The 27951-nt window shown below is 42.6% G+C and overlaps 1 protein-coding gene and 1 long non-coding RNA gene across 9 annotated transcripts in view; one reads left to right on the forward strand and one right to left on the reverse strand.

Annotated features, from left to right (window-relative positions):
- Positions 1 to 27951, forward strand: part of TOX2 (TOX high mobility group box family member 2) — a 270950-nt gene that overhangs the window by 239664 nt on the left and 3335 nt on the right. For 6 of the 8 annotated variants that reach the window (XM_082226144.1, XM_082226141.1, XM_082226145.1 and 3 more), the window contains 3 exons: positions 15581 to 15661; positions 20890 to 21297; positions 23414 to 23544. In XM_082226144.1, the coding sequence (XP_082082270.1) occupies positions 15581 to 15661; positions 20890 to 21297; positions 23414 to 23544 (620 nt within the window). Of the gene's footprint in view, positions 1 to 15580; positions 15662 to 20889; positions 21298 to 23413; positions 27865 to 27951 lie in introns of those variants that run through there. The other 2 variants (XR_014220590.1, XM_082226140.1) reach the window with 2 other exon arrangements.
- LOC309534451 overlaps positions 1 to 27951 on the reverse strand; it is a 100785-nt gene that overhangs the window by 54591 nt on the left and 18243 nt on the right. The window lies entirely within an intron of this gene.

Below are 27951 nucleotides of genomic sequence, written 5' to 3' on the forward strand. Positions count from 1 at the left end.
GCTGTGTTCAGTGTAGATGCTGCTGCCTTTTGTCTTCCTTTTTGCCAAAATTGTCTCTCCAGTATTTTTGTTTGTCAATTGTGCCTTCTGTCATAGCGTTCCTTTTTCTTCTTCTCTTCCCAGCCTCTTCACAATGAATCTTCATTTTCTCGCTGACACACTTATATCTAAATTCCTCATTTCCTGCCTTTTTTTATTTATATCTGTTGCTTGGTGATTTGATCATGCTGTGGAATACAGGATTAGCAATCTCCCCGTCCTTGGGTTTTCAACAAGGACACCTGTTCTGCAAGTTGCACAATTTCCTCCCTCGCCTTAACCCTTTCAAGCATTACTCTTACTCTGCACAAATGGGGACGGGGGAGGGGGGAGCTCCCAACTTTGAATGCCTTCACTACTCTGCCTCTGTGCTTTTGAGTACATTATAATCTTCATTCTTTACCAGCTGGCATAGCCTTTCCTAAGAGGCTTACACAGGAATCTAAAGGATGTGCCAGTGAAGAAAAAAATAATAATTATTATTATATTACTCTTTGAACTTTGCAGATAGTTTAGCAGCTGTTCCTGTAGAGATAGTTTGTATTTGACTAAAAAATAAAATGCTAATTCAGCTGTTATCATCCAGCGAAGTACCTGCCCCAAGTAATCTGCTTTCAGCTCCCTGCTTCCTCTTTAAGAGCTCACAGAATGCCTTGCCACAATGTGTATTTTCTCTGCCTTAAAACAAATCTCTCCCTAAATTCGCAATGATACCAAGTAGACTGATTTGACATTAGCTGTAGCAGATCTTAATTCTAGATTGAAATAAAGTCATCTAATCAGACAAAGACGACTCTGCCCTACTCTGGACAAGAAATAGGGGTTTATTTTACTTTATTTATTTATTTTAGTGCCAACTGTCGTAAGCAGAAATCAAGAGGCTTAAAACTGGTTAACAGTAGCACCATCTAGAGGAACTGGGACTGTCCAAATCTGTTCCAAGGTGTCTTGACTAGCTTGGCTTCAGCTTACAGCAATGACCACAGCTCTGTCCACCATTATATACGGGTATATTTCACTGAAATTGGATAGATGATGCCAATATCTGCTAACCCAAGCCTTAAGATCTCCTGGTGGTCATTTAATTACTTATCAACTTTTTAATTCTCTGATAATTCTGAGGTTTCTGCCTACAGTTCTCACCCTCTCCTAATATTACTTCCTATATATGCAAAAAAATAGGGACAAATGTCTGTTAGCCCAGCTTTTCTTTAATAACTGGAGCTGTCCCCAAGTCTTTGCCTGCCTATTTCTTATATTTGGCAACACCTAGATGTGATGATTTGATTCTCCTTAATGCTTTTCACTAAGTGACAGGCACATCTTGCTTTGACACCTTTTCCCCTAAAGGCTCCGAGCTATTTATCTGTATTGATGGAGTCGACCATTTCTGACTATTTCATTTTTCTCCTTTAATGTGAACCAACTCACTCCAACTGTGTACCCTGACACTGAACTTCCAATTGTTCATCACTGCTCATCCTGCATCACTTACATGACATTATTAAAACTCCAGGGCATTTACACTTTATGCTCCCCCCCTCCAATATATGATCTATCTAGTTAACTCTTTTAACTTCTGTGAAAAACAGAAAACCACCATTACTGTAAATAGTGAGGGCAGGGAAAATGTTTAGCTTCTGCCTCCATTCTGGCCATGCAGCAAGCACATCATGGCTCAGTTTGGACATAATGCTCAACCATATTTTAGCACTATAAAGATGAGCTTGGACATGCCTTGTGCTTGCAAGCTCTCTCCTCTTCCCCACATATTCAAGGGGGAGACCAGTAGCTTTAGAATTAACCACAGTCCTCTGTGACATCTGAACTACGTAAACTGTGATTTGTTGCAAGTATCATGATTTTGAAACGACCTAAGATTGAACTGTGGTTTGAGATTCCCGTCTGTTAACAAATCAGAGTTAGTTTACAACTTGATGTCACCTCATCCCATGTTCCTAGATCCAAGTTTGTTGAGGCAATACAAATGTGGAGATTGGGAGGGTCGTTTCTGGGTGAAAATTGGCAGGAAATGTGAGGGATAGTTATCCTTTTCCCTCTCCTAGCCAGGCCTATTTCCAGACTTTGTGCTTGAAGTCAGGGAGTTACTATGCCCCTGTATTAATGTTACAAGGCAAACAGAGGGTTGGGAGCCACTTATTTGCATTGAAATTAGCATTGCCATATGGATTTTGCCAGGATTTTGGATGTGCCACCTGGTTCCCAGTTTGATTTGATTTTCTTTTTAGCCCAGTGTATACCCTCAGAGAGCTGAAGATACAAATATAGTCCGCAGGCAATATTCTGCCCAACTGTGTAGTGAGAAACCAGCCTTCTCTTGCCCCCCATTGTTCTTTGCTAATGAAGAAAGTCACTACTGTGACTGACATGAAAGAGGAACAATGAGATCCTGGGCATCCTCACAGAGGTAGAAGAACACTAAGTTACAAATTGTCCCTTGTAATGTCTGGAAATTGAATTTCCTGTTTCCTTTCAAAGCTTTTATTTTCTTCCCCTCCACCAGCTCTCACCTCTGCCCATACAAAACAGTGGTGAAATCCAAAACTTCATCATATGATTGCCAGCAACATGGCCCCCACCACTACCAAGCAAGGGTAGCATCAGAAATGTTTCTTGAACATTTTCTGTGCTTCCAGCTGTGTCCTATAATACTAAACTAGGAATAGAGGGAACTGGGGTCTGTGCATATGTCATACAGGGTTGAAATGACACCATCAATGGATGGGTGCACAAGGGAGTAATGGAGTACGCACAGTGGAGGAGTGTGGCTCTCCAGATGTTGTTGGACTTCAACCGCCATCAGCCCCAGCCAGCACACTGGTTGGGGATGATGTAAGTTGCAGTCCAACAACATCTGGAGAACCACAAGCTCCTCTTCTCTGTCCCAAAGGTTTCATTGAAAGGCACTGTATTTCCACCCTGCCCCTCTGCTCACTGCTTGTTATTCAAGACCTATAGTTTGTCCCGTTAAATGCAGCCATGGAGAATGCGAAGTTCTATAAATGGGAACTAAACGGGCAGGTGTTTTCCCCATTGCACCTCAAATGGGAAATTACTGGGGGAAGATACCTAAGAGAAATGCTTGCACATTTATTACTTTTTAAAAAGTGTTTCTTCCATTACTGTATAATAGCTGATTGAAAAGTATTGTTTGCGAGTTGTGACAGTACTCTTCCATTCATTTCCAGACTACTTCTCCCAAGGCTCTGGTACTACTGGGCTTATCCCAGAAATACCCTTAAACCATTCTGCGTATCTTGTCAATCACCACATTCTGCAGTTGTGCCTTTAGGTATGCTTACTGACAGCTAGTTTTATTTAAATGATAACTTCAGAGTGATTCCCATTTACAAGATACCACTCATTTTTACATTTGCAAGCCTCAAATTTATTACTTCTAGCTCGAAGTAGCCTGGAGCAATGCAAGGCCATTTAATTATGCTGATACTGCTTTTCTTGATAGGTTTCCCCCTATTGCTGCAAAAGATATGGCCATTGCTACTGAAAACGTCCATAGCCCAATGGTAGACAGCATGCTGTGCATGTAGAAGATCTCAGTCTCAGTCCTGGGCATCTGTGGGTAGAGCTGGGAAATGGTCCCCTCTGAAACCACTGCTTAAAACTTACACAAGAGCCCATTACTCACGCTCAGGACCCAGAAGGTTCAACACCTGGTATCTCTAGTTAATAAAAGGGTCAGGTAGCAAGTGATACAAAATACTTCTGCCTGAGCCTAGAGAGTTTCTGCCAATCAAAAATTCCAATACTGAGCTAGTGGGACAAATAATCTGACGCAGTATAAGGTGATTTCCTATTTCTCTTTAGGGCAAGGCCTGCAGCTCAGTGGTCGAATGTGTGCTTTACATGCTGAAGACCTCAGATTCAATCTCTCATTTTGGGCTGGTTGAGCCCCCTGTCTGATTGTTTGTTGCTGTGTTCATATAAACTGAACAGGGTTCATCCAAATAAGCACTTCGCTTCTGTATTGTTTGGACTTGAGTGACTCCCTTATGTACACTTCCACCAGCGAGAACCCAGAATGCGCCTCAGTTTTCTGTGTAGATGAACTCCAGAGGAATATGCATGTTAGCAGAAAGAGCATGCCTCTATGAATCCTACATCATGCATGCTATAGCGTCATGGCTAAGAGACTGGGGCTTGTATCTAGTGTAGGGCTAAGTAACTGTCCCATCCATGCAAAGATTTCCACTTGTGCAACTGGACTCCCCCTGCTTTTCCTGCACGTGTTCTGCAGCCCTCCCCAAATCTGCTCCTGAGACTTGGGGGGAAAGCCAGAACAAGTTTAGGGAGTACATGCGGGCAGGGGGAAGGAATAGGGGGAAGTCCTGTTGTCCAAGTGCGCTCTTTGCATTCATGGGATGATATAGATGTTCATCATGATTAGCAATTGCCTGTAAAAGCTAAATTCACAATTGAGCGGTTAGTCTCTAAGGATCCACCGCACTTCTTTTGACTTCTACTTAGAGATGGAAGAGCTTCTGCTTTGTTCAACATTAGCATGAACTGTTCTTGAGTTCACTCTTCTTTGAATATCTCTAAGGATAATTAAATGCTGTTTAATTTTACCTTTGTGCAGCGGGCTTGTTTCTGCAAACAGTTGCGCATCCTCCTCTGTTCTCCATCCGGGCAAGCAGAAATCACTACCAGAGTTCAAGGATGTGCTACAGCCAGGGGAAAGCATGGAAGGAGGGCATGAAGCAGGGCTGATGAGGGGAAGAGGGTGGATAAAATCCTGAGGGCCAGATAGAGAAGCTTGGAGCAACACCTTTGGCCCCATCTGCAGTCCAAACTAGGTAAAGGTAAAGGACCCCTGACAGTTAAGTCCAGTCGCAAACGATTCTGGGGTTGCGGCGCTCATCTCACTTCACTGGCTGAGGGAACCTATGTTTGTCCGCAGTTTTTCCAGGTCATGTGGCCAGCATGACTGAGCCGCTTCTGGTGAAACCAGAGCAGTGCACGGAACTGCCGTTTACCTTCCCGTGGGAGCAGTACCTATTTATCTACTTGCACTTTGATGTGCTTTCAAACTGCTAGGTTGGCAGGAGCTGGGACTGAGCAACGGGAGCTCACCCCATCGCGGGGATTCGAACCACCAACCTTCTGATCGGCAAGCCCTAGGCTCAGTAGTTTAGACCACAGTGCCACCAGTGTCCAAACTAATCAAGACGTTAATGCATCTTTCCATTCAATGTGCAGGTTTTAAAAAATGCATGTGGCATCAGCTAAGAGCTGCTTATAATTATTGCGGCTTCAGCAAGCATGGATGGAACTTTTAAGAGGAGGGCGTTCTCACTTCCAGGTCACAACCCAGGAGGAAAGGATTAAATCCAACTCTCTGCACTTGCGGCAACCCTGATAGCTATTAGCTCTATCCATCTGATGCTTCTTTTGCATCTTTTTAACACCTGCATGTTAAATGCGAAGATTTAATAATCACATCTAGTTTGGTCCTCAGTTCTCTTAGAAACTCAATGACAATAATTAGCTTTTTGTTTTCAGTAGCTGGTAGGTGGTGATGGCAGGATTTATGTTGTTCTGTATACTGTGTATATACGGACAATGACAATAAAATTTATCTATCTATCTATACCTTATGTTCTGCCCTAATCCCTGTGATACAGAAGGAGAATTTTAACATGAAAAGCCCAGTTTTCTTAGCATTCATTAGTTACACTATACAGCATTGCTCTATTTGAAACAAGCAGGCTGGAATCCAAAGTTTACCAATAACAGCTACTCCTGTCGTTCAGCATGTGTGCTTGACATAGAGCGGTTCTGTGGGCGTCAGCGGGGTTTGGAATAATTGTCTTGTCTAATTAACTGGTTATCAAAATGGAACATTTCATTATGGCACAATTACTAGTTGCTTTGCTAAGATACAGAGGCGTCAGGATTGTGACTCTGACATATGCTTCCATCAACTCTGATTTCTCCCTCCTCCCAATAATCAGTAACATATTTGCTCCCCTCTGCTCCTTCCCAACACCCACCCAGTCCCTTAATGACTAATGAATGCTCCAGCTGACGAATAGAAAAATAAACCCACAGGCATGGCAGATTATCTGGGGAAACATGCAGAATATTTATTTTTTTAAAAAAAAAAAAATCTTTAAATCTGATAAATGTCTGGAATTAATATCTCTGGGGGAATAGATGATTAAATTAGAAAGAAGGCTAGTTCAGTCAGTATTTAAATGAATCTCCTTGCAAAGCTCTTTTAACATGGATGGTTTTTAAGCAGCCCTGGTAGGAAGTGCTGTTCATATTTTGCCCTGGTTTTTCAGGGTGTCAAGTGGGATTTTAGCCACACATTTCCCATTATTAGAGTCAATAAGATGCCACAGTAAGTACAGTGGTGCCCCGCAAGATAAATGCCTCGCCAGACGAAAAACTCGCTAGACAAAAGGGTTTTGCATTTTTTGAGCTGCTTCGCAAGACGAATTTCCCTATGGGCTTGCTTCGGAAGACAAAAACATCTTGCAAGTTTGTTTCCTTTTTCTTAACACCGTTAATACAGTTGCAACTTGACTTCGAGGAGCAACTCATAGAACGCAGTGTGGTAGCCTTTTTTGAGGTTTTTGAAGACTTTGGTGATTTTTGAAGCTTTTCCAAAACTTTCCCAACACCGTGCTTCGCAAGACGAAAAATTTGCTAGACGAAAAAACTCGCGGAACGAATTAATTTCGTCTTGCGAGGCACCACTGTACAGTTTCTAAACAGGGCCATAGTTAAATCAAGTTAACACATACAAAGCAAGTAAGTTTTTCTGCAAGTAAAAGCTTGTCAGTCAGACAGTTGTTTTAAAAGGGCACACAGGTAGATGCTATGCTTTCATATACAGAAGTCAAATAAGCAAATTATCAGATATGTCTTCAAGGCAAGGACGAGATATAATAGCATAAAGGGTTAAAACGATAGAAATAAAAATATAAGCAATAACAATCTTATTTGTTAGAGTCTGCAATTCTAATATTAACAGAGAGGAAGGCAATAGAACTTGCAGTTGACTGGGGTTTAGTTTGACTTTGAAAGGAAATTTCACTTTTATCTACCAGACCGGGGGGTGGGGGAGAAATGAAATGATCTGAAGTGGCAAAACTGTCTTATGCATTGTGTAATCAAAAAAGAAGTGTGGAATGTTAACTCTTAGAACAGGAATATTCATTGCTAGATTGTCAACAAAGTTTTTATTGTTTTATTTAACTGCGAAAGGTGGCGGGCCTGTTGTGGGAAAAATCCCACCCAACTGGCTTTTCGATCTGCATCTACATCCTCCACCTCTTTTTACGTCCTCAGCAGGTTGGGCAGGAAGGGGAAAAGCAGAAAGGGGAAAAGGTCCCCTGCAGAATCTTGTGTTCTAGCTCTTAACTGATTCATTCCAAGCTTTAAATATAGGTCCTCTGGACAACATTCAACATTTTCTTCAGTTGAGTGCATGGTGAAATCTAAACTATGTGCTGCATGTTGAATCATTTTTGTACTGCGGAGACTCATGTGGTATTCCAGTTTGAACTAACCATCTGGCTCCCAATCAATTACATTTAAATCAGTGTACCACAAAACCACAATGAGTGTGCCCTTTTGAGGATCCTGGAAAGAGGATATTTTGCAGCGTTATGAACAAAAAGCATGTTCTATTGGAACAGAAGGCAATCTTTTAATGGTTTGAAATGCAGAATCTGTATCCATTTGGACAACAAAGAAGAGAAACTGGAGAAGGTTTCTATCTATAGTTGAGTCCCCCCTTAACTTGCAGAAAAATAATGAGGGATCAAGCCAGCCTCGTAGCTGATGCCCACGCAGCACTTGCCAAAGACTAGCAGTGGGAGGTTGGATTGGGCTGAGCAGATGCTCAGCGGATGCCTTCCCCACCTTTGAGGTGATTGCTGGAAGCTGTGCTTGTCATAGAAAGCCTGCCAACCTCCTCCTTACCTATAATTCTTGCCATTAGTTGCCAGATAGATTAAGAAGGAATGGTAGGAGGGAAAGAGTGGGAGGTACGTGCACACATGCACAAAAGGGGTGGGAGGGTAAACGTACCCCCTCCTCTCCATCCCTTCACAAGTTGCACATGTGTTAGTGTGTAATGCATACTGTGTGTTCTTTTTGTGCATGACACTTGTATGCATTTGAGAGCATACCGTGTGTGTGCATACACACACACACACACACACACACAAACATTTCTATTTTATTTTTTGCGATATGTGGAGTGTGCTGGTACAGTTGCAATCTTTTACCGAGCACATATATGCATAGCCCACTATGAGTTATTGTGCATTCCCCCTTTTATTCTCTACTATAGTTACATGCCAAAGCAAGAGTCAAAACAGTATTATAAGAAAAGGCAAGGCCTGTCAGAATTGTGGGGTGAGGTTTAAAAGATATATTGACATTCATATTGACACTCATATTGAGGGGCTGTTCACGGTTAGCATTGTCAGATTCACCTGCTCACAAACATATGATTATGGTTGTTAGGAGTAAAATGTGAAGGCAAAGTGTTTTGTAGCCTTCAATACCAATTAAAAGAAAACAACAACAACACACATTCATTCAGTTCCATCCTGTTGGTGGGAGGAAGGAGGGAACAGGAGTGCTTGTGTATCCTGCAGTGAGATGAAGTCCTTCAAGAGAACTGAGCTTTCGCTTCTTGCTAGCTCCACCAATTAGCTTATATTTATAGCATTAAGTTCCAGTCCAGTCCAGGTAATCTGCCCGTAATAGAAATCCCAGAGCAGTGATCCTTGATATATTGGGGCCGCACCAATATCCCTTAACAGATGGTCTGCGCGGTTAATTCTAATAGTGCCACCCACCTTTTAAGGGATAGAGTTGGGACTGAATCTAGCCCTGCCTTTCTCCCTTTTTGCAATCCAGAATGGGATCAGTGTGTGTGTGTGTGTGTGTGTGTGTAAGTAATTGTGTACAAGGATCAATAGTTCAGGACTTTAATCAAAAAATTGTCAATTGAAGCTTAAGGCCCAAAGGCCTCGTTTGTCAAACAAAAGAGTTTTATATTACCGTATTTTTCGCTCTATAGGACGCACTTTTTCTCCTTCAAAAATGAAGGGGAAATGTGTGGGCGTCCTATGGAGCGAAGACGCCGTAGCCCCGTGACCCTCTCCCGGCTGGAGAGGTGAAGCGTGGCTATGGCAGGAGCCTCTACAGCCCCACGTCACCTCTCCAGCCGGGAGAGCGCACGCGGGGCTAAAGAAGCACCTGCGACCCTCTCCCGCTGCTATAGAGGCTCCTGCCATAGCTGCGTGTCACCTCTCCAGCTGGGAGAGGGTCGCGGGAGGCTGTTTTAGCCCCGCGCGCGCTCTCCCGGCTGGGGAGGTGACGCGCTGCTACAGAGGCTCCTGCCATAGCTGCGTGTCACCTCTCCAGCTGGGAGAGGGTCGCGGGAGGCTGCTTTAGAACCCGCGTGCGCTCTCCCGGCTGGGGAGGTGACGCGCTGCTACAGAGGCTCCTGCCATAGCTGCGTGTCACCTCTCCAGCTGGGAGAGGGTCGCGGGAGGCTGCTTTAGCCCCGCGCGCGCTCTCCCGGCTGGGGAGGTGACGCGCTGCTATGGCAGGAGCCTCTATAGCAGCGCGTCACCTCCCCAGCCAGGAGAGGGTCGCAGGTGCTTCTTTAGCCCCGCGCACGTTCTCCCGGCTGGAGAGGTGATGCGTGGCTATGGCAGGAGCCTGTCCGCTGCGCCTTTCCGCTGCTCCCTGGCCTGCTCTTTGGGGCTGGTGGTGGGCTTTCCCCCGCCAGCCCCAAAGAGCAGGTCGAAAGGAACCTGAAGCCTGGAGAGCGAGAGGGGTCAGTGCACACCGACCCCTCTCGCTCTCCAGGCTTCCAAGGTAGCCGCCTGAACGCACCTTAAAGACACCTTGTTTTAGAGCGGGAAAACAAGAGGGGGAAGTTCTCCCCCTCTCTGTGCAGCGCCTCCTGCCGCTTCACTGAAGGGGCGCTGGGCAGAGAGGGGGAGATTTTTTTTCCCTTGTTCTCCCCCCTCTAAAACAAAGTGCGTCCTATTGTCCGGTGCGTCCAATGGTGCGAAAAATACGGTACTTGAGTGAAAATTTTAAATGGAGACAGGAAGGGCATTCCTCTTGGATGGGAGCTGGTGCTTGAAGCCAATGGTACCACATGCCAGTGACCACATGCAGGTTGATGCCATGAGCAGGACCCTGCACACCTTTTCTTTTACGATGCTGCTGATAGTGGGACTTGTGGAAGACTCCCAGTGGCGTGCCAAAAATCAGTGTGTGCAGAGTTTTCATGACTGACTTGTGCACACAAACGGTAAACTTCCATATTTGCAAGAGGAGCCAGCCTCACCATGGACTTGGCTCAAGGAGAATGTGGTCAAAATCCCAAATATAATTCAGATGCTAAGAGCAGCCTGGATGTAGTTATAAGGTCTAAAATTAGTAGCTAAAACCATATCACCTTCCATGGCAGGTTTATGACTCATAGCTCTATTTTTACTTTACAGATGGACACAGATTACAGAAACACTTTATTTATATCCGAAACAAAATGCATGTCTTTCAGTAGATCTGTAGATCAGGGCTTCAGTTTTACAAGCCCAGTTCGGTGCTACTGATTGAGTATTAAAGCATATATTTTTGCTGATACTATTTTGACAAAAGTTCTAGTCACACATTCCTTTAGTGCCTGCAGGGCAGCCTTGCCCCTGACTTTGCAGCCACTTCCTGGGAAAATGGAGAGTGGCTCACAATTTCCTGTAAAGGAAGTGAAATGGACAAGCTCCTGCTCATGGGTAGGGATTACATGCAATTGGGACACCTTGCTGACAACGATGCACATGGCATGCTTATTTCAGGACAGAGATGTGTCTTGGGGAATGAGGCTAAACAGTTGGCCTCACTTTACAGTGACTGCACAGTTCCCCTGCACGCAAGAAAAGCATGACTAGAGCAAAAGGCATATTAATTTTATGGGACAGAAAATTCCAGTAATTCCATACTTTCCTTTTGCCAATCTTGATTATTTCGGTCTCAGCACGAAGCAGATAAATGAGTAATTTTAGAGAAATCTAAGATATGCTTTAAAAACAGCTTCCATAGGATCTTCATTCATTTGGATAGACTTGAGCACCATATTCTGTGCCTGAACTAGGGATTTTGCTCTATATGTTTTAAAGGAGGCATTTGCAAGTGCAACATAAACATCTCACTTGCAATTTATTTGACTGTATGGAACACAAATGTCGCCCTTCCACTTCCTGTCTGCTTGAAGAAGAAAAGAGGACTCCCAGATAGGGCTGTGCATCAGATTCATCCAAGGCCCAAATCAAATAAGGCTGATTCAGGAAATCAGGGCATTGGTCGAGTCAGGTTGAGAGACCCCTAGGTCAACATGGCTCATTAGGCTTCTGAGATTGATGCAAAGCTTGAAGGGGAGGGGGCTTGATGGAGAAAGAAAAAGCAGGCATGGGGTAGGGAGGAGAACTCACAAAAGGGGGGGATCTGCTGGGCAGCTGCATCTTCGTGGGAGAGGGGAATGGATGCTTTTCTCAGCCAGCCTCACCTTTCCACCAGACCTCTCCGTCTTTCCACCCCAGCTGGTTAGCAAAACGATTTGATCTGCCAGTTGCTGATCCTTGCCAAGCTGCAATGAAGCCCTTCACAATGGAGTAGAATCCCGCAGGGCTGAATCTTTCTGCTTACCAACCCACTCCTCCGTCTGGAAAGGGGAGGCCAGGATGCAGCATCTCACTCCACCCCAGCCTCCCAATCATATGTTGAGAATAAGGTTTTAAGAAGCCTTAAATTGCTTTGGGGGTGGATCTGGGGCAGGGCGGTCGGCCCCCAGGTTGTCACAGGACACAGTGGCCTGTTCCTGGGACCACAGATCAGGAAGCCTTTGCCCAGCCACTCGGGATGTGGGTAGCGCTGTGGGTTAAACCACTGAGCCTCTTGGGCTTGCCGATTGAATGGTTAGCGGTTCAAATCCCCGCGGCGGGGTGAGCTCCCATTGCTCTGTCCCAGCTCCTGCCAACCTAGCAGTTCTAAAGCACGCAGTGCAAGTAGATAGATAGGTACCGCTCCGGCAGGAAGGTAAACGGCGTTTCCGTGCACTGTTGTGGTTTCGCCAGAAGTGGCTTAGTCATGCTGGCCACATGACCCGGAAAAACTGTCTGTGGAAGTGGACAGATGCCGGCTTCCTTGGCCTTTAAAGCGAGATGAGCGCCGCAACCCCAGAGTCGTTTGCAACTGGACTTAAATGCCAGGGGTCCCTTTACCTTACTCTTAGGTAAGGGAAGGTCGATAACTGCTGAATTGGCTGGTTGTTAATATCTCATCCTTCAGTAACCAAATATCATAATTTTTGTCTCTGAACAGTTGATATTCTGCAGCTCATTACAACAATGAACAGTTAATTGCATAACATTCTTGTAAGGCCAACATGAATGATTATGAGTTGAAAATATGATTTTGGCAGTAATATGCTATTAACCTGCTACAAAAATCAATAAGTAAAATGATCATTCTTTAACAGTGAAGATTTTTGTATTGTCTCTTTCATCCCCGGCTCTCAATATATTTTCGGCCTCCACCCGTCACCTTCAACAGACATACACACACTTCTGGGTGGAAGAAATAGCATTTGCTGGTGGTACTGTACCTTGTGCAAGAAATTTAGGTGTTACTTTCTCTATGTAGCTGCATCTACATGACTGCTCCAGGTTGGAAGTATATCAAGGAACTAAACCAGCCCTTTGTAGTTTGAGCTGTACCCATGAAAATCCAAATCTGACTTGCAGATGTGCAACAATGCTTCTTATATAGATATTTGCATGGTTTAGTGTGTGCACTTATATTGATCAAGATTAATAGCATGCTTGCCTTCCTTGCCCTGAGAGCTTTAAAAGACTTTGGAGGAAGGTTTTGTACATGAAAATAAGTATCCATATCCATATGAGTGGCTCATGTAGCCCTTTGAAAAGAAAAGACAAAAGTTGAAGTTGTCTGTTCCCCACACCAGTTCCTTGCCAGCTCAATAATATTTTCTAAATTTACTTTTTTTAAAAAAAATCTTTTGGCAGTGCATTATGCTTCTTAAGTATACCTGTTCAGCATTATACACCAAACCTATTTTGTTGTTTTTAATGGTCTCCTGAGGTTCCCCATGTGCCAGAGTAAGGCTATCCCCTTTTGTGTGAAACTGAACCGCCCTGAGACCTCCAGGTATAGAGCAATGTATAAATTCAATAAATAAATAAACCAGAAGCTGTGGGAGATCAGATCTTGTCAGCTTCACTACTCCTTCAACATTTGGGACACGAGCAAAAGGCTTCAATTTAGGGCAGTGGAGTTCAGGATTCATTCCCCTGCTCTTATTGTCTTTCCCTGTTATGTTTGAACAGTCATAAGATTATCTACACTAGGAGAGAGAATGTTCTCCAGAGGCAACTGCACATGGAACCCAAGGAAATGCATGATTAATCTGATTAATAGATTCCTCACTATCATTTCATTTACCTGTTTGTCCTGGATTTAAGAGTTTGCTGCATATGAACTTCAATTCAATTTAAGATTATGAAGATCAAATGTTTGTTAAGCTGCTACTTCTCACATTTTACCTTGAGAAACAGGATCATTATCTACAAAAAAACTGCAACTTCTCCCTGGAGCGAAATCTGCCTGAGTGTAACTAAAGTAAATTTTTTAAAGTAGGAAATTTATTCACTGACAAACCTGATATCCTCTAGGGAGTCTTCTGAAGAAATTGGGGTGGGTTTTTGAAGCTCAAATTGGCTTCACTTGTTAACCGCAAAGCAGTTTTTTTTTTCCTTGTTAAGTTTGGAAACCTTCATTTCAGCTACATATAAATGGCCTAAATCTAGTTTTTATCTCATGTAATTTTTATGCAAATGAAAACATCCCAATTGCTGAGATGTTCTAATAAGATGAGGACAGCTGGAGGAGTTGTTTTTTTAAAAAAAAGTCTGGTTTCCCAGAATGAATATTAACATTGGGTTGCTGCCCAATGTTAATAGTCAGGTTTTCATTGGACTCCTCTCTTGGTAGTTATGCTGTACAGCATTTGACATCACAAGTATCTGACTTTGGATTAGGCAGCTACATTTGTCCAAAACGAAGCCATTTGGATCCAGGCTTAGTCACACTTAGAGTAGACTCATTGAAATAAACGTGACATAATTTAGTCCCATTTATTGAAGCAGATCTGATTTAAGTGTAAGCAGTAAGTTGAGCTCATGTTTCATTCACACTGTAAGCTCTTAACTCACCTGGTCCTTATTAGTTATGAGCTTAAACAGAAATTCATACCAGTTCTAGTTACAGAAATGGTAATGATGCATAACATTATGGTTTGTCATACTTTACAAAGTTAAGTTTACTTCTTCACTTCTCTAGGAACTCCTCTAGAAGCCCCCTGGTTGATTTCAGGGCAAATGAAGAGGGTTCATATCATTGCCAACATGAAGCAATATAGCTCACTTCTGTGATGGCTTTACTCCTCGATTTGAAAAAGAAACATTCAAAAAGTTCACACTCAGAGATTTCTAGCTTGTCAGCCTCCAAGCCTATAAATCCAAGTCTTGGATGGGGTGGGCGTTCTATCTGTCAGTCGAGTGCCATCATGACATATGAAACATAAGGCTATGTATTTTAAGGAATCTATCTTATCACCATAGATTTTCTTACCTCGAAAACACCAGAAGGACAAGTACTATGAACATCATGGTTGCTACACAGAGAATCCTGTCCCTTAAAATGTTGTATACTGCCCCAGGATGACTCACATAATGAAGCAAATCACAAATAAAAAACTATGCAAAAACCAACTAAGCAGTAAAACAATACAGAAAGGAATAAAGAAATTCTAGCATCAACAACGATAAACTCATCTAATGTAAACTAGAAGCTATAGCAAAGAGCATTTTTGCCTTCCTACAGAAGATTGTAGGTCAAATGGATTTCCTGGAGTTTTGTTGGGTAGGGTCTTCCAAAATCCAGGTGCCACCATCAAGAAGGCCCTGCCCCACTTACCCACCCACCTGTTGCGGATTGGATACAGGGAAGGACATCTCCTGATGACTGCAGCATGCAGTTAGACTTATAGGAGATGGTTCTGTTAGTAACCATTTCAGACCATAATTTTTTTTACACTTTGAACAAGACCCAGAATCTTGACCACTTCACACAACTAGTTAAGCTATCTCATGCACTGCGGAAGCATACAGATGAGATACAAGATAGCACAATCTATAATAGACCAGGTACCATTTATTGATTCCAGGTTCTTTTTAATTGTTTAGATATGGTGGTTTTGATTTAGGAAAATTGCAGACCAATTGCAGTTTCACATCAGTCATACATGAAGTCTCCTCTTGTAACAAATCAAAGCAGGTCACAGTCCCCTTCAGGAATATGCAAGGAGTAAGTCACAGCACAGTCAGAAAAGTACCATCCTATTCTGTTTGTTTAATTAATATTCTTTTCTTGGGCTTTTCAGGCATATAAAAGAAAAACTGAAGCAGCAAAGAAGGAGTATCTAAAAGCTCTGGCAGCCTACCGGGCCAGCTTGGTTTCCAAGGTAACCAGACTATGTTTCATACGTGAATCGCTATGGATGTGGCAATGATAAATTAGTTGCAACTCGTGGAAGTCTCTGGGGAGGAGCAAGTTTATAAGAAATGCACTGTAGCCGTGCTATCAAAACTGATTTCAGTGTTAACTACCTTCTGCAAGAGCAAAGCGAAATACTTTGTGGCATGGCTCAAGGATACATTGTAGGGATGCCAGTCTCCCCCTCTTACAAAACAAAAAAAAACCCACCTGGTTTACTGTAGTATATTGCAATGTTTAGAGGCAGGACTTCTGGGATTGCTCCCTGCTGTCACCAGAATCATAACTTTGATTTGAAGGTCTGGGTTAATACTTGTTTACCCACATAATCAAAGACAGATTGGATCATCTGCAGAGCGATCCCAAACCCCTTAAAGCAAGACAGAACATAACTTTCATTAGATGGTTTTGTCCACAGTCAAACCATACTGGAGGTTTCGTGTTCTTCACAAAGCTGTCAGCTCTTTGTAAGCACCATTATGGCATGGAAGAGCCAAGGCCAGGTTTCGTGAACTTTGCATGCAGCTGATATGTGCTGGATATACATATTTACCCCTTCAAGGCTGATTTGCAGCAGCAGAGGATCTGGCCTGGTGATTAGGGCCCAGAGAATTCTGCATTAAATAAATCAATAATAATAAAAATAATAAAATCCCATCACCGTCATTTTATATATTGCATTACCTTGTAGAATGTTGGTGTTTTTGTTAGATTCAGGAGTGGTAGTAGCAGGTGATGCAAAGGGAGACAGCTTCAGTTGGGGTGTACCAGAAGATAAACAAAAGAAACCAATAGGTTGTAGAAGAAGAGACTACAGCCCACTTGCTCTCTGTTCCACAAGGAAGAGTTTAGAAGATTTTTAGGTACATTAACTGCAGCTTGCTATGTCTTCCAAACCCAACAAACTGTGGTTAATCCTAAACATCAACCAACCAAGTTTATGAAGCTGGTTTTTCAACTAGTTATATTTAGTTACAGTTTATTATTTGGACGGCATGCCAAACTGTGGTTAATTGCAATCAAAAGTGTCCTATCTCCTCCTTGTGGCCATGCTAGGGTGATGGAGGGAGTGTGTGAGCCCAATGCTCACTACAGATCTTTTGATAGCTTAGTCCAGAGCTTTCCAAACTCTTCATGTTGGTGACACAACTTTTAGACATGAATCTTTTCGAACAGCACAGTAATTCAATTTTACTAGCAAACCAGAGCATAAACTAGACCCTTCCCAGTCCCGGGAGGAGTGCAGGGAGCATTTGCGCGACACACTGCAGCCGACACACTAACGTGTCACAACACACAGTTCGAAAAGCTCTGTCTTAGTCTTTACATGACACCCAAATGCATCTGCTTGCCTACTGTTAAAAAGAGGATGGTGCACTAGGTTGACTTCCATTAGATCCAGGGTATAGCATTGGGAAATATATGTTGAATAGTTGTTTTGTTAAAATAGGTTGGGCAGGATCCTACATCTAAGGAAACAAAGATGGGGAAGGGATCAATCAATGTACAGCTATGATTGACATCTTCAATCAAACATATTTGTACATGGTTGTCCGTTCATTTGTGCACTTACAAGCATGATAGTAAAATTGTTCATGTGATCATTAAGGTCATTTGAAGCTGGCAAGCATGGACCTCTGTTGTTGCCTCAAACCCAGAAAGAATTTGCAAGCGATACTGGCCCCTCCTTTCCAACATATGCTTCATATTATTTTGTACTACCTGCAGATTGTGAATTCTCAGTATCTGATATACTGAGTGGAGGACTTCATTTTTCAAATTTCATAGGATTAGAAGTTAGGAATGCCTTCTATCCCAAAACATGGGCTTGGCAGAGAGAGCAAGATGCTGCCTCTGAAGAGCCCATGGAACATTTGCAGCTGTTCAAAGGAATAGGATGTGAGGAAGAAAAGTGTGGGGCTAGGTCTGCTACTGTAGAGAGGCCAGGAAACTAGGCACTAGCTTCTGATGAATGACATAGCAAAGGAAAAGTAGCTGGAATTTTATATGAATTTATTTAGAAGAAGAAGACACTATTAAATGGAGTGTCAAAGGAAAGAGTTGAGTGAAATTGGGGAGTGGGCCTTGAAGGGTTAAGATTGGCAGGTTTACTCTGTAAATACGGTATTTTTGTATTTCTGAATATATCCAGTAGGTGGCTGTTGCCGTGTATACAGTGTGGCTCATTTGCTTTGCGGTTGTTTTTCTTGTCTATAGTAATGGAAGCATTTCTGTGCTGAAGTAGTATTCTGCACCAGAGCCAACAACTATCACTACCTGATGTCACATAGATGCATTATAGCAAGATGAGAAAGAGCATATGATGGAGCAATAACTTGTAATGGTGTGGGTGATTAGGTGGCAATGGGAATAGGAAAATAAGAATTATTATCTGCTAGAACAAAGGAGACACTGAGATATAATAATGATTTTTTTAAAAAATAATATCTGTGCTGGTAATCCATAGATATTCCTTCAGTGGCCACTGTAACCATGTTCTATGAATGAGAGATATATTGGGACAAAGGACTTTTTCAGCCTCATGGCCAAGCCTCCAGGAGCTGCATGTCAGCAATGGATGGGTCCAGAATGAAAGTGGGTGTCAGCAAAAGTGAGCAGAGCTGGAACTTTTCATTCCACCCCTCACTCATGCACTACACACATCTCATAGAATCCCGAGGGTCATCTGGTCTTGCAATGCAGGAATCTCAACTAAAGCATCCATGACAAATGGTCATCCAATCTCTGCTTAAAAACAGAGATGGTTTCTATGTGTGGCCACTGATTTACTTCCATACCCTTCACTCCACCTGCAGAAGAGTACACAAATTTGCCTATGACACAGAACAAATCCTTGCACACTTTTGCATGTGGGTCAGAAAGCCCGCTGGGCCCAGGAAACCCTCTTGGCACTCCTGACTGAAGCTGTGAGGGAGAGAACTGGATGGGTAGCCAACCTACTTCACAGGAAGCCACCTTGCATTGAGTCAGGCCATTGGCCCATTTAGCTCAGAACTGTCTGCACTGACTGGCAGCAGCTCTCTAGGGTTTCAGACAGGAGTCTCTTTCAACCAGGTATTGAACCTGAGACCTTCTGGCTCCAAAGCATGTGTCCTACCGCTAAGCTACCCCTCTTTCCCTATGCGGTAGGCACAGTGCTTCAGAACCACGGAGAGCTCCCAGCATCAGTAGTATACAAGCGGCCAAGCCAAGGCTGCCATTTTAAAGTGAGTTAAAATTGTGCGGAATTACATTTACTTTTTCCCTTCAAAAAAAAATTTAAATAATTTTAATTTCAGTATAATTAAAATAGGGGTAAACATGTACTTCATGCTGTGGAGTGAGCACTGAGGAACGTTGCCTGGGGAGTTAACAGAGCCATGCTTGAAGGTTAAGAGCTGTGGCAAAAAGGTCAAAAAGGAAATAATCCGAGTCCCTTTCATTGGTTTAAGTGTTTAAAAAGATTCATAACTGCGCTGAATGTATTTAAGGTTGGATATTTTGATATTGGTATTCTGCTCATGCTGCATATAATTCATTGGTGCAGTATCTCGCCGCATTTAGCAAAGCAGCAATAATAACTGTTGTGGGCTTTTTTTAAAAAAGAGTTTTAAAAGGTGACTTTCATATTTAAATAAATCTGGAATGAGGACTTTGAGAGAGAGAGCAAAAAAACCCCCACCATCACCCAATTATCTTTGCTGGCAAATGCCTTAAAATCTTGTCTATTGCTTTAGATAGATAAATAAGTAATTTTTTAATGTTAGAAAATCCCTGTACAGAGTGGAGCAGGTGGCATAGAAGATAGCAGACACCAACAATCCTTCAGTTTGGGACTGGGGCACCTTCATTAGTTACTTAGATGCTGAGGCCACCAGAATTAGAAATTGCTATATTCCCCTCTATTTTATTCCATCTCCATCACTGCCCAGATACCTCCCCCCTGCCCTGTATTTTTCAACTCTGAAGCCACTGTAGTTCAGTAGAAAGTTTTTTGGGTTTTTTTTTTAGTTTTGACCTCATTTCATCTCTCCAATGCATCATGAACTTACTGGGTGGCCATTGAGATGCCGCTGCCCATTTTGCAACTAATCAGTAGCACCATGGTGATTGTTGTGAATTTGAAAAAGGCAATAATTGTAAAACAACTGACAAGTGCAGCATAATTTAATAAGCAGCCTTAGATTTGTCCATCCTGGGCACTATTGGCTACTCTGACTGGCAGTTGCTTTAGGGGGTCTCAGGGATCCTTTAAGTAGAGCGGCTAAGGATTGGTCCTGGGATCTTCTGCATGCATAACATGTGCTCTACCACTGAGCTATGTTGCCTCCTCTCCACTGCTCCATGCCATATTGATTTCCATTGTGATATTTATTTATTTTGGCTAATAATAATAATAATAATAATAATAATAATAATAATAATAATAATTTATTATTTATACCCCGCCCATCTGGCTGAGTTTCCCCAGCTACTCTGGGCAGCTCCCAATCAAGTATTAAAAACAATATAGCATTAAATATTAAAGACTTCTCTGAACAGGGCTGCCTTCAGAAGTCTTTTAAAAATAGGATAGCTACTTATTTCCTCCACATCTGAAGGGAGGGTGTTCCACAGGGTGGGCGCCACTACAGAGAAGGCCCTCTGTCTGGTTCCCTGTAACATTACTTCTTGCAATGAGGGAACCGCCAGAAGGCCCTCTGCGCTGGGTCTCAGTGTCCGGGCTGAACGATGGGGGTGGAGACGCTCCTTCAGGTATACTGGACTGAGGCCATTTAGGGCCTTAAAGGTCAGCACTAACACTTTGAATTGTGCTCGGAAACGTACTGGGAGCCAATGCAGATCTCTCAGAACCAGTGTTATGTGGTCCTGGCAGCCACTCCCAGTCACCAGTCTAGCTGCTGCATTCTGGATTAATTGCAGTTTCCAGGTCACCTTCAAAGGTAGCCCCACGTAGAGCGCGTTATTGAACTTCAAGCACTGGAGATACGTGTTAAATCATGCATTTTACAACTTGTTCTTAGGTTTCCCTTCTTAGCATCATCTGATAGGAGGGGCAAAGTTTAAAAGGGGAGGAGAACTGTGCCTTTGAGTTATTCAGATGTCAAAGTTGCATGTACTTAATTTCAGTGACTTGTCCTTCATTTGCAATCTGTTCTATGTGTTCGTGTGGTTCCTCCTCCCGCCGTTTTGCAGAGCTCAGCTGACCAAGGGGAGACAAAAAGTGCCCAAACCAGCCAACCTTCAAAAATGATCCCACCGAAACAGCCCTTGTATACGATGCCACCACAGGCCTCATCACCCTATCCTGGCTTGGGCTCCTTCTTGTCCCCAGCAGACCTGCAGAGCTACCGTGGACACCCTCACCCCGGCCTCTCCAGGACCCTCAATTCCAAACCCATGTTGCCCAGCATCAGTGCCTCGCCACCCCCTTCTTTCCAGATCAGCCCCCCTCTCCATCAGCAGCTGTCTTTGCACCACCCACAGAGCTCCATCCTCAACCAGTCCCTCAGCATGCAGCAGGTCCCACAGCAACCCATCTTGTCTCCTTCCATGGCACTACAGGTACAGCCCCCAATGAACTCTTCACCACCAGGCCAGCAGGTGAGTGGCTTGAGCCCTAAATTACAATTCCTAACCATGAATTCTGCACATCTGGGTTTTGCAAACATGTGGCTGAACTACAGACGATGCTCAAAAGATCCGTGATTGAAGTGTCCCTTGGTTATTTGTTTTGCTAATCAGCAGCTCCCACTGGGCTGCTTTGAAGACTGGGGAAATGGTCCTTTGGAAGAGAGTGGCCTACTTCACCCTTACAGTTAACAATTTATCACAAATCTGCTGGTCTTACTTTCTTTGTTTGTCCTTGTTAACACTCTGGAAAAGCAAACCACGATCCCTGGCAAGAATTGTGGTTTTGTTTTGCTCAAGCAAACTATGGTTAGCAAGCCCTAGAATAAACCTTGGTTGCATGATCCCTGATTTGGACGTGAAGCTAAGCCAAAGGTCATGGTTTGTTTTTCCCATGGGAGGAGCAAAGATAGTGAGATAACACACATTCATGATGAACCATTAACTATGATTTACCATAATGTGTGAACAAGACTACTGTTTCAGCCTTTCCTTCCTCCTATGGCAGACAGGAATAGCATCTTTTGCTGTCTTTTCTGCTTGTTTAGCTAGTAGCAATTTTTGGTGAGTGTGGGCTGATTTACAGTGGGGGGAAAGGCATGGGAGGAAAGGCTTAAACACCTCCCAGAGCATAATTTCCCTGATCTTCAAAGGGGCTCCCCATCATGAACCTCCTGAATCACATCACATTGGCACACCCAAGACTACTTTTTCAAATGGCACGTAAAGGCCATTAACTGCCATTACTTTCTGGGTTGCAATAATTTGAATTCTTTAATAAAATGCACCACCTTGTTGTGGGAGGTTTCTATATACTGCCCCAAAATAGAGCAATATATTAGCCAGGCACCCCAAAGCACCGGTGGCAAAAGCTCAACATTGCTGCTGTTGTGCTAACTAATGGAGATTTTGTCAGTCAGGAGTTCTTATATTGAAAAGCATTTCAAAGTTATGCCCCTCATTTTCAAGTGTGTGGGTTTGTTCATCAAGACGGATCCCCCACAGTTTATGTGTTCAGGACGTCTGTCATATAGGTAATTGGATACATGGACTTATATGCGCAGAACCTTCCATGTTCCTGAACTCTCAGAGTTGGTATTTTCCTTAGATTCTGAGCTGCCTTGTATTTGCACCTGGTTGATGTCAATTGGGGGTGGTGGTGGAGAGAAATAGCTTTATTGAAAGTCTTCCTTCTGAAATGTCACATCATGGTTATCCATATTTTGAATATTATAATAGCATAATGCTCCTAGCTTTCTTTTGGGGATTGAGAGTGAGAAGTGATCTGCAAATATGAACATTTTTGTCATGGTTTATCACTGTGGTAGTTTGCAACGTAGTAATTTAGATCAAAATCTTCAAACCAGCTTCAAAATAATTATAGTGAAGTAGAACTAACACTAATTAAAGTCAGTTGAAGAGCTCTAAAGTAGGTGAACTTGGAAATGGAGTATTTTGCATCACTGGTCCAAATAAAGCTTAATTTTTATAAACCTTGTTGCTTGAATTCCTTGTTCAGATCTCCTCTTTTCCTAGTTAATAGATGCTGTTCATTTGATTATGATTAAACCATACACCAGCATCTGCAACAGCATCTCTCATTAGACTGTCTCTCAAGCTTTTTTGGAGTCAAAAAGGTGTCATCAGATGAAGCAACAGTGCTTGTAAAGATTCTCCTCACCACGTTAGTTTAACTTCAACTACTTTAATGCCTGTGAGAGACACATTTCTTTTGGGGAAAGTGTTTATGATTGCAAAGAAACAAAACAAAAACATAGATGCAGGCAAAAGCATCTATGTGTCATTGTGCATAATATGGGCAATAAATATGGAACGATTTTTTCTCAAAACATGACCTTGTAAAACAAGGAAGAGAAAGAAAGCAGCTGATTCCTTTAGAGAATAAACATCCTGTTGTATATTTTCACTTTGGTCTTGATTTAAATGAAGTTCTTGAATATTTTGCTATTCGTACATTTAAGCACTTTGCTCAGCTGGGACTCTGTTTGGAAGTTATAGGTAAAGCCAGACTGTTTTGCCCATATCCTGCTTTATAACATTTTCTTTTCCTCTGTTCTTCCACGTTTAGGACTTCTCTCATATTTCATCTGAGTTTCAGAACAGTGTTGGGCCGCGATCACCTGCTGCATCAAACCCCCCAGGAAATACCGAGTGGGACAATGAATACCCCAGCAGAGAGTGCGGAATTAACCACTGCAGGCCAGTAGACAAAATAAGACATTTCAGCATGTTTAGAGGGCTGTCTAAGTGATGGAAGTAATCAAAGCACCATGTTTCAAAAACATTCATACTTGTTTTGAGCATGAGTGTTTTTATCATCATCAACCTTTATTATGGTCCAGAGACCCTAAACCTTCCAAATGTTCATAGTTTCTAGAATTAATATCAGAATTGGTCATTTGCTCTAGCTGCAACCTTCCATTCTTTCCCATGTTTCTCCTCCATCTAAATCAGGTGAGGAAGCTGTGGCCCTCTAGAAGTTGTTCTACTCCAACTCCCATCAGCCCTAGCATGCTGGGCCAGTGACAATGGATTATGGGAGTTGTAGTCCAACAATATTAGGAGTAGTCCAACAAACCCCAGGCTCGGCATCCCTGCTTTAAGTAATGCACATGAACGAATGCATTGCAACCCTGGGCTTTTTTTTAAAGCAATCAAATTGCACATGATTGCATCAACAATACATTCAGTATACAAGCAAGAATCCCCATACAGAGTGTCACCATCCTGCTGGTGCTCATCTAGTTCTGAGCATATGCAATGTGAATTTTCTTTTTGATTTGCAAAAAAAGTAGGGCTTAGCTAAATGTTGACTCCATTGCTTCCTACCCACAAGACACCTGAGTCAGAATAGGAAGCATTGCTTACAGCATGATATCATGTGAATACTCCTCTACATTAAAAAAAAGTTCCTTGCATAATGAATACTAGCATAGCATGAGGAAAGCAAATTAGGAACCATTCTTTTTGATACCTGCTTCCTATGTACAGAGCATTTTTTGATGTATGAAGAATAATTCAGTTCTGTCCACTAAAGCAGTGTAGCTAAAATCCATGTTTATCATCTCATCTTTGATTTGTAAGAATAGGGCTCTTATCACTGATTGGCTACACATCTATTTTCATATATTGCTGTGTGGGTAGAAATGCACAGAAGGGGAAGCTTAGCCTTTCCCCCCCTTCAGCCATGTATCCATTGCAAACATAAACCAGTTTGACTGGCACATGTCATTTGCTTCCAATAAAGAATCTCATAAAGGATGCCGAGAACCACAGTTCTCTGTGGCAGTTCAACAGTTTGGTCTTACAATCTTTCAGTACCTTTGTGGGGGGAAGCCCCACAATTCCCAGGGTTCCCTGGGAGGTGCCATGATAGTTCAGTTGCAATGTGGATTAAGCACTGGACTTTGTTTTGTTTAAGAAGACAGGAATATGTTATTGAAACTTCAAGCTTTATCTATGGCATCACTCCATCCAGAAATACAGCACTCATCTCTACTCTCTGTGGTCATCCAGTGGAGTTTCTGCATAGAGAGCATCTCCCATCCTTTCTGTAGCACAAGTGAATATTGTACTGGTCCCTTAGGATTACTTCTGTCTGTTTTGAAGCTGCTTTGCTGCAGGGATTCCACCCCCCGTGTCCTCTTTGTGAATGTAAACCCCACCTCCCCACCCTGCCACCAGGGGAAGCCTGAAAAGTTTTTCTTGCTGTCCTTTGAGACAACTTGTCTCTAGTACCATGGCAAAACAGTTCTGTACACATAAGGCCTAAAGTGTTACATCTTGGCTCTGTAAATTTTGATAGTGCTTTAGAGGAGGAACTGAACACCCTGTTTTCAAATGTTAACTGTTTAAAGGAAATGTTTAGATAAATACTGGCTTTAAAAAAAAAAAGTGGCCAACATTTTAAATTATAGCCAGGGATTGCAGGTGCTTAGCTAGAGGCAAACAGCTACAGCCTTTTTCCCAGTGGCAAACTATTTTTATTTGGTTTTTTTTGCATATGTAAGATCCCAAGTTAAAAGGCCTCATTTTGCCTTACTGAGAAAGACTCTTGCTGAAGACACGCCACACTATGTACATTTAATGCACATTTAAAATGCATGGCTTCCCCCAAAGGAAGCTGGAAATTGTAGTTCCTAGGATTCTTTGTGTTAAGTTGTGGGTGAACATATCAGACGACACAGCGATTCTTCAAACAGCTCTTGTTTATTCACAGGCCAGAACAGAACTGAACTGAAGGGTTCAGTCAGCCTGCTTATATAGAGCCCCAGTACAACGTAACTGTAACAATTTTCTAAAACTATCCAATCACTGAACGTCACTTCCGATCCCTTATTTGCATATCTATCTACAGTATCCCCCTGCTGGCCCAGGGTGAGAACTTCAGTACATAACACTTTGAGGGAGAAACCATGGCTTTAAATGCATGATGTGGGTGTGACCTTGTTCCCGCTAGTCAGAGAATGCATTCCATTCATCCAGGTGTCCATCATTTCATTCACAAGCCCGCTGTGGAAGCATACCAACTGGGTCAGACATGCATCCTTCTTCCAAAAACTCATTTCTCCTGTTTGTAGCAAAAGCTGCTGAGCACAACTCTGATTGACTAGAAACAAGTGAGAAAGCTAACCCACGTCCCCTCTCTCTTTTCCAAACTGCTTCCTCCCGAAAAGAATAAGGGGTGGGTGAGAAGACTCTGGAATTTCTTTCTTTCTTTTACTTTTCTTAAGTTCCATTTGTATGCCTTCCCACCTCCAGCACCAGAGTGCACATTTATCTATTGTATTATTAAAGGACCAGACAAAGAGGTAAAGTGGCAAAAGATGCTTTTCTGAGGCAAGGCTGCCTTTCTGCAACAAGGCTGCCTCACCTTCACCTCCATTAGGTGGAAATGGAATTTGGGAAATTCAAGGCCAGACTTCAAGGCCCCTTCCTACAAAGAGAGAGCGGGGAAGTGCTTTTCCTTAAATAATCTGGAAAGTTCAAGAGAAGGCATAAATGTTTTGGAATGCCAGTGCTTAATGCTTTTTGAACTTGTGTAGAGGAAATGCTTGTTTGGGTCCTTCCTACTACACATATCCACACAGAACTTGCTGTGGAATAAATAGTACTTTGCAGCAGGAAGAACAAGTGTGGTATGTTATTTTTATAATAATGTGGGAGGCAAATAAGCAAATTCAAGCATATCTGGCATTCAGGACTTTCCGAAATGTTGCTGTTTCTATTGGTTCTATGTGATGCTGTTTGCAACAAAAAGGGGCTAATTTTTAAACATTGAATGTAAGTCTGTCTCTCTCTCTCTCTCTCTCTCTCTCTCTCTCTCTGTGTGTGTGTGTGTGTGTTTGTGTTTCTTTCTCTGTCTCTCTCTCACACACATAAGCACTTCAGAAGGCAGGTTATGTAATGGGACACCTGTTTTGGGGCTGATGTAGGTTAGAAGCCTCTCTTAAGTGCAGCTTCATTATATAGCTTAATATCAAAATAATATATCACCCAATATAAAAATTGCATTATTTAGGCGTATTGGCATGCTGAAGAATGCTAGAGTACCTTAATGAAACATGAATGCAGCAGGCAGGTAGCCGCTCTAAGGAAGGAAAACAAGCTCTTGGCATTCTGGCAAGATGCAGTATTGTGTGCACAGTGCCCCACACCATTCATGATCAAAGCGCTCACATTTCATGCCTTTGTCACAGTGAAAATGTCAGATTTCATGGTTTTATCTCATATTCCTGGAAAATCATATTTAAACCATGCAGATTAGGCTAAGGATGACAGAAAATCATTATAGCAGATTATGAGGTGAACTAACTTCTGCAGCAAAATTCCAGTGTGGGGCATATATTTTTTGGCAGGGGGTGGGTGGGGGTTGCTGATGATTCGAGCCTCCCTCACAATGTATGACAGTCTGCATCAAATGTCATCCCTGGACAAATCGTGCTCACAGTCTTCTCGTAATATTTGATGTTTGCAATGAACACACCGTTGTTCTTTTAAAGTCAGCATAATTCAAACGTCTGTTATGAAGGTCTAACATAGGCAGGGCACCTTGGACAGAATCAGTGGGCTTGGGTCATTCTGATGATAGGCAGAGTGTAATCCTTTGGTAATGGGATTCAGGGGAAAATGAATGGCACTATAGTACAATTGCTTAATTCCATAATTGTAGGAAATGCACTTGGCTATTCAATAAATATTATAATGGCAACACACCTCTCATATGCTCTTGGATGCTATAGCCCTAGACCATACTGCCTTGCTAAAGTTAGCAAACCCAGCCTCCTTCCTAATTAGTCTTCTTTTTGTGTGTGTTTTCAGACCAGTATATGTTTGTTCAGATTCTGTAGGGGCTGGGACTTAGGTTGGATCTGGACACATCAAAAAAAAGTTTCAGGAAAACGTGTTGTAAACATCACAAATGGAAATCACATTGATGAAAGATGAGGTGTTTGGGTTTTTTTGTTTTTTGCAATATACCTCCAGCATAGTGCAGACTTGTATAAAGAGAGGTGGTATAGATCAGGCTTCCTCAACCTCAACCCTCCAGGTGTTTTGAGACTACAATTCCCAGCATCCCTGACCACTGGTCCTGCTAGCTAGGGA

This window comes from Podarcis vaucheri, assembly GCF_965113315.1.
Source record: "Podarcis vaucheri genome assembly, chromosome: 6".
Lineage (NCBI taxonomy): Eukaryota > Metazoa > Chordata > Lepidosauria > Squamata > Lacertidae > Podarcis > Podarcis vaucheri.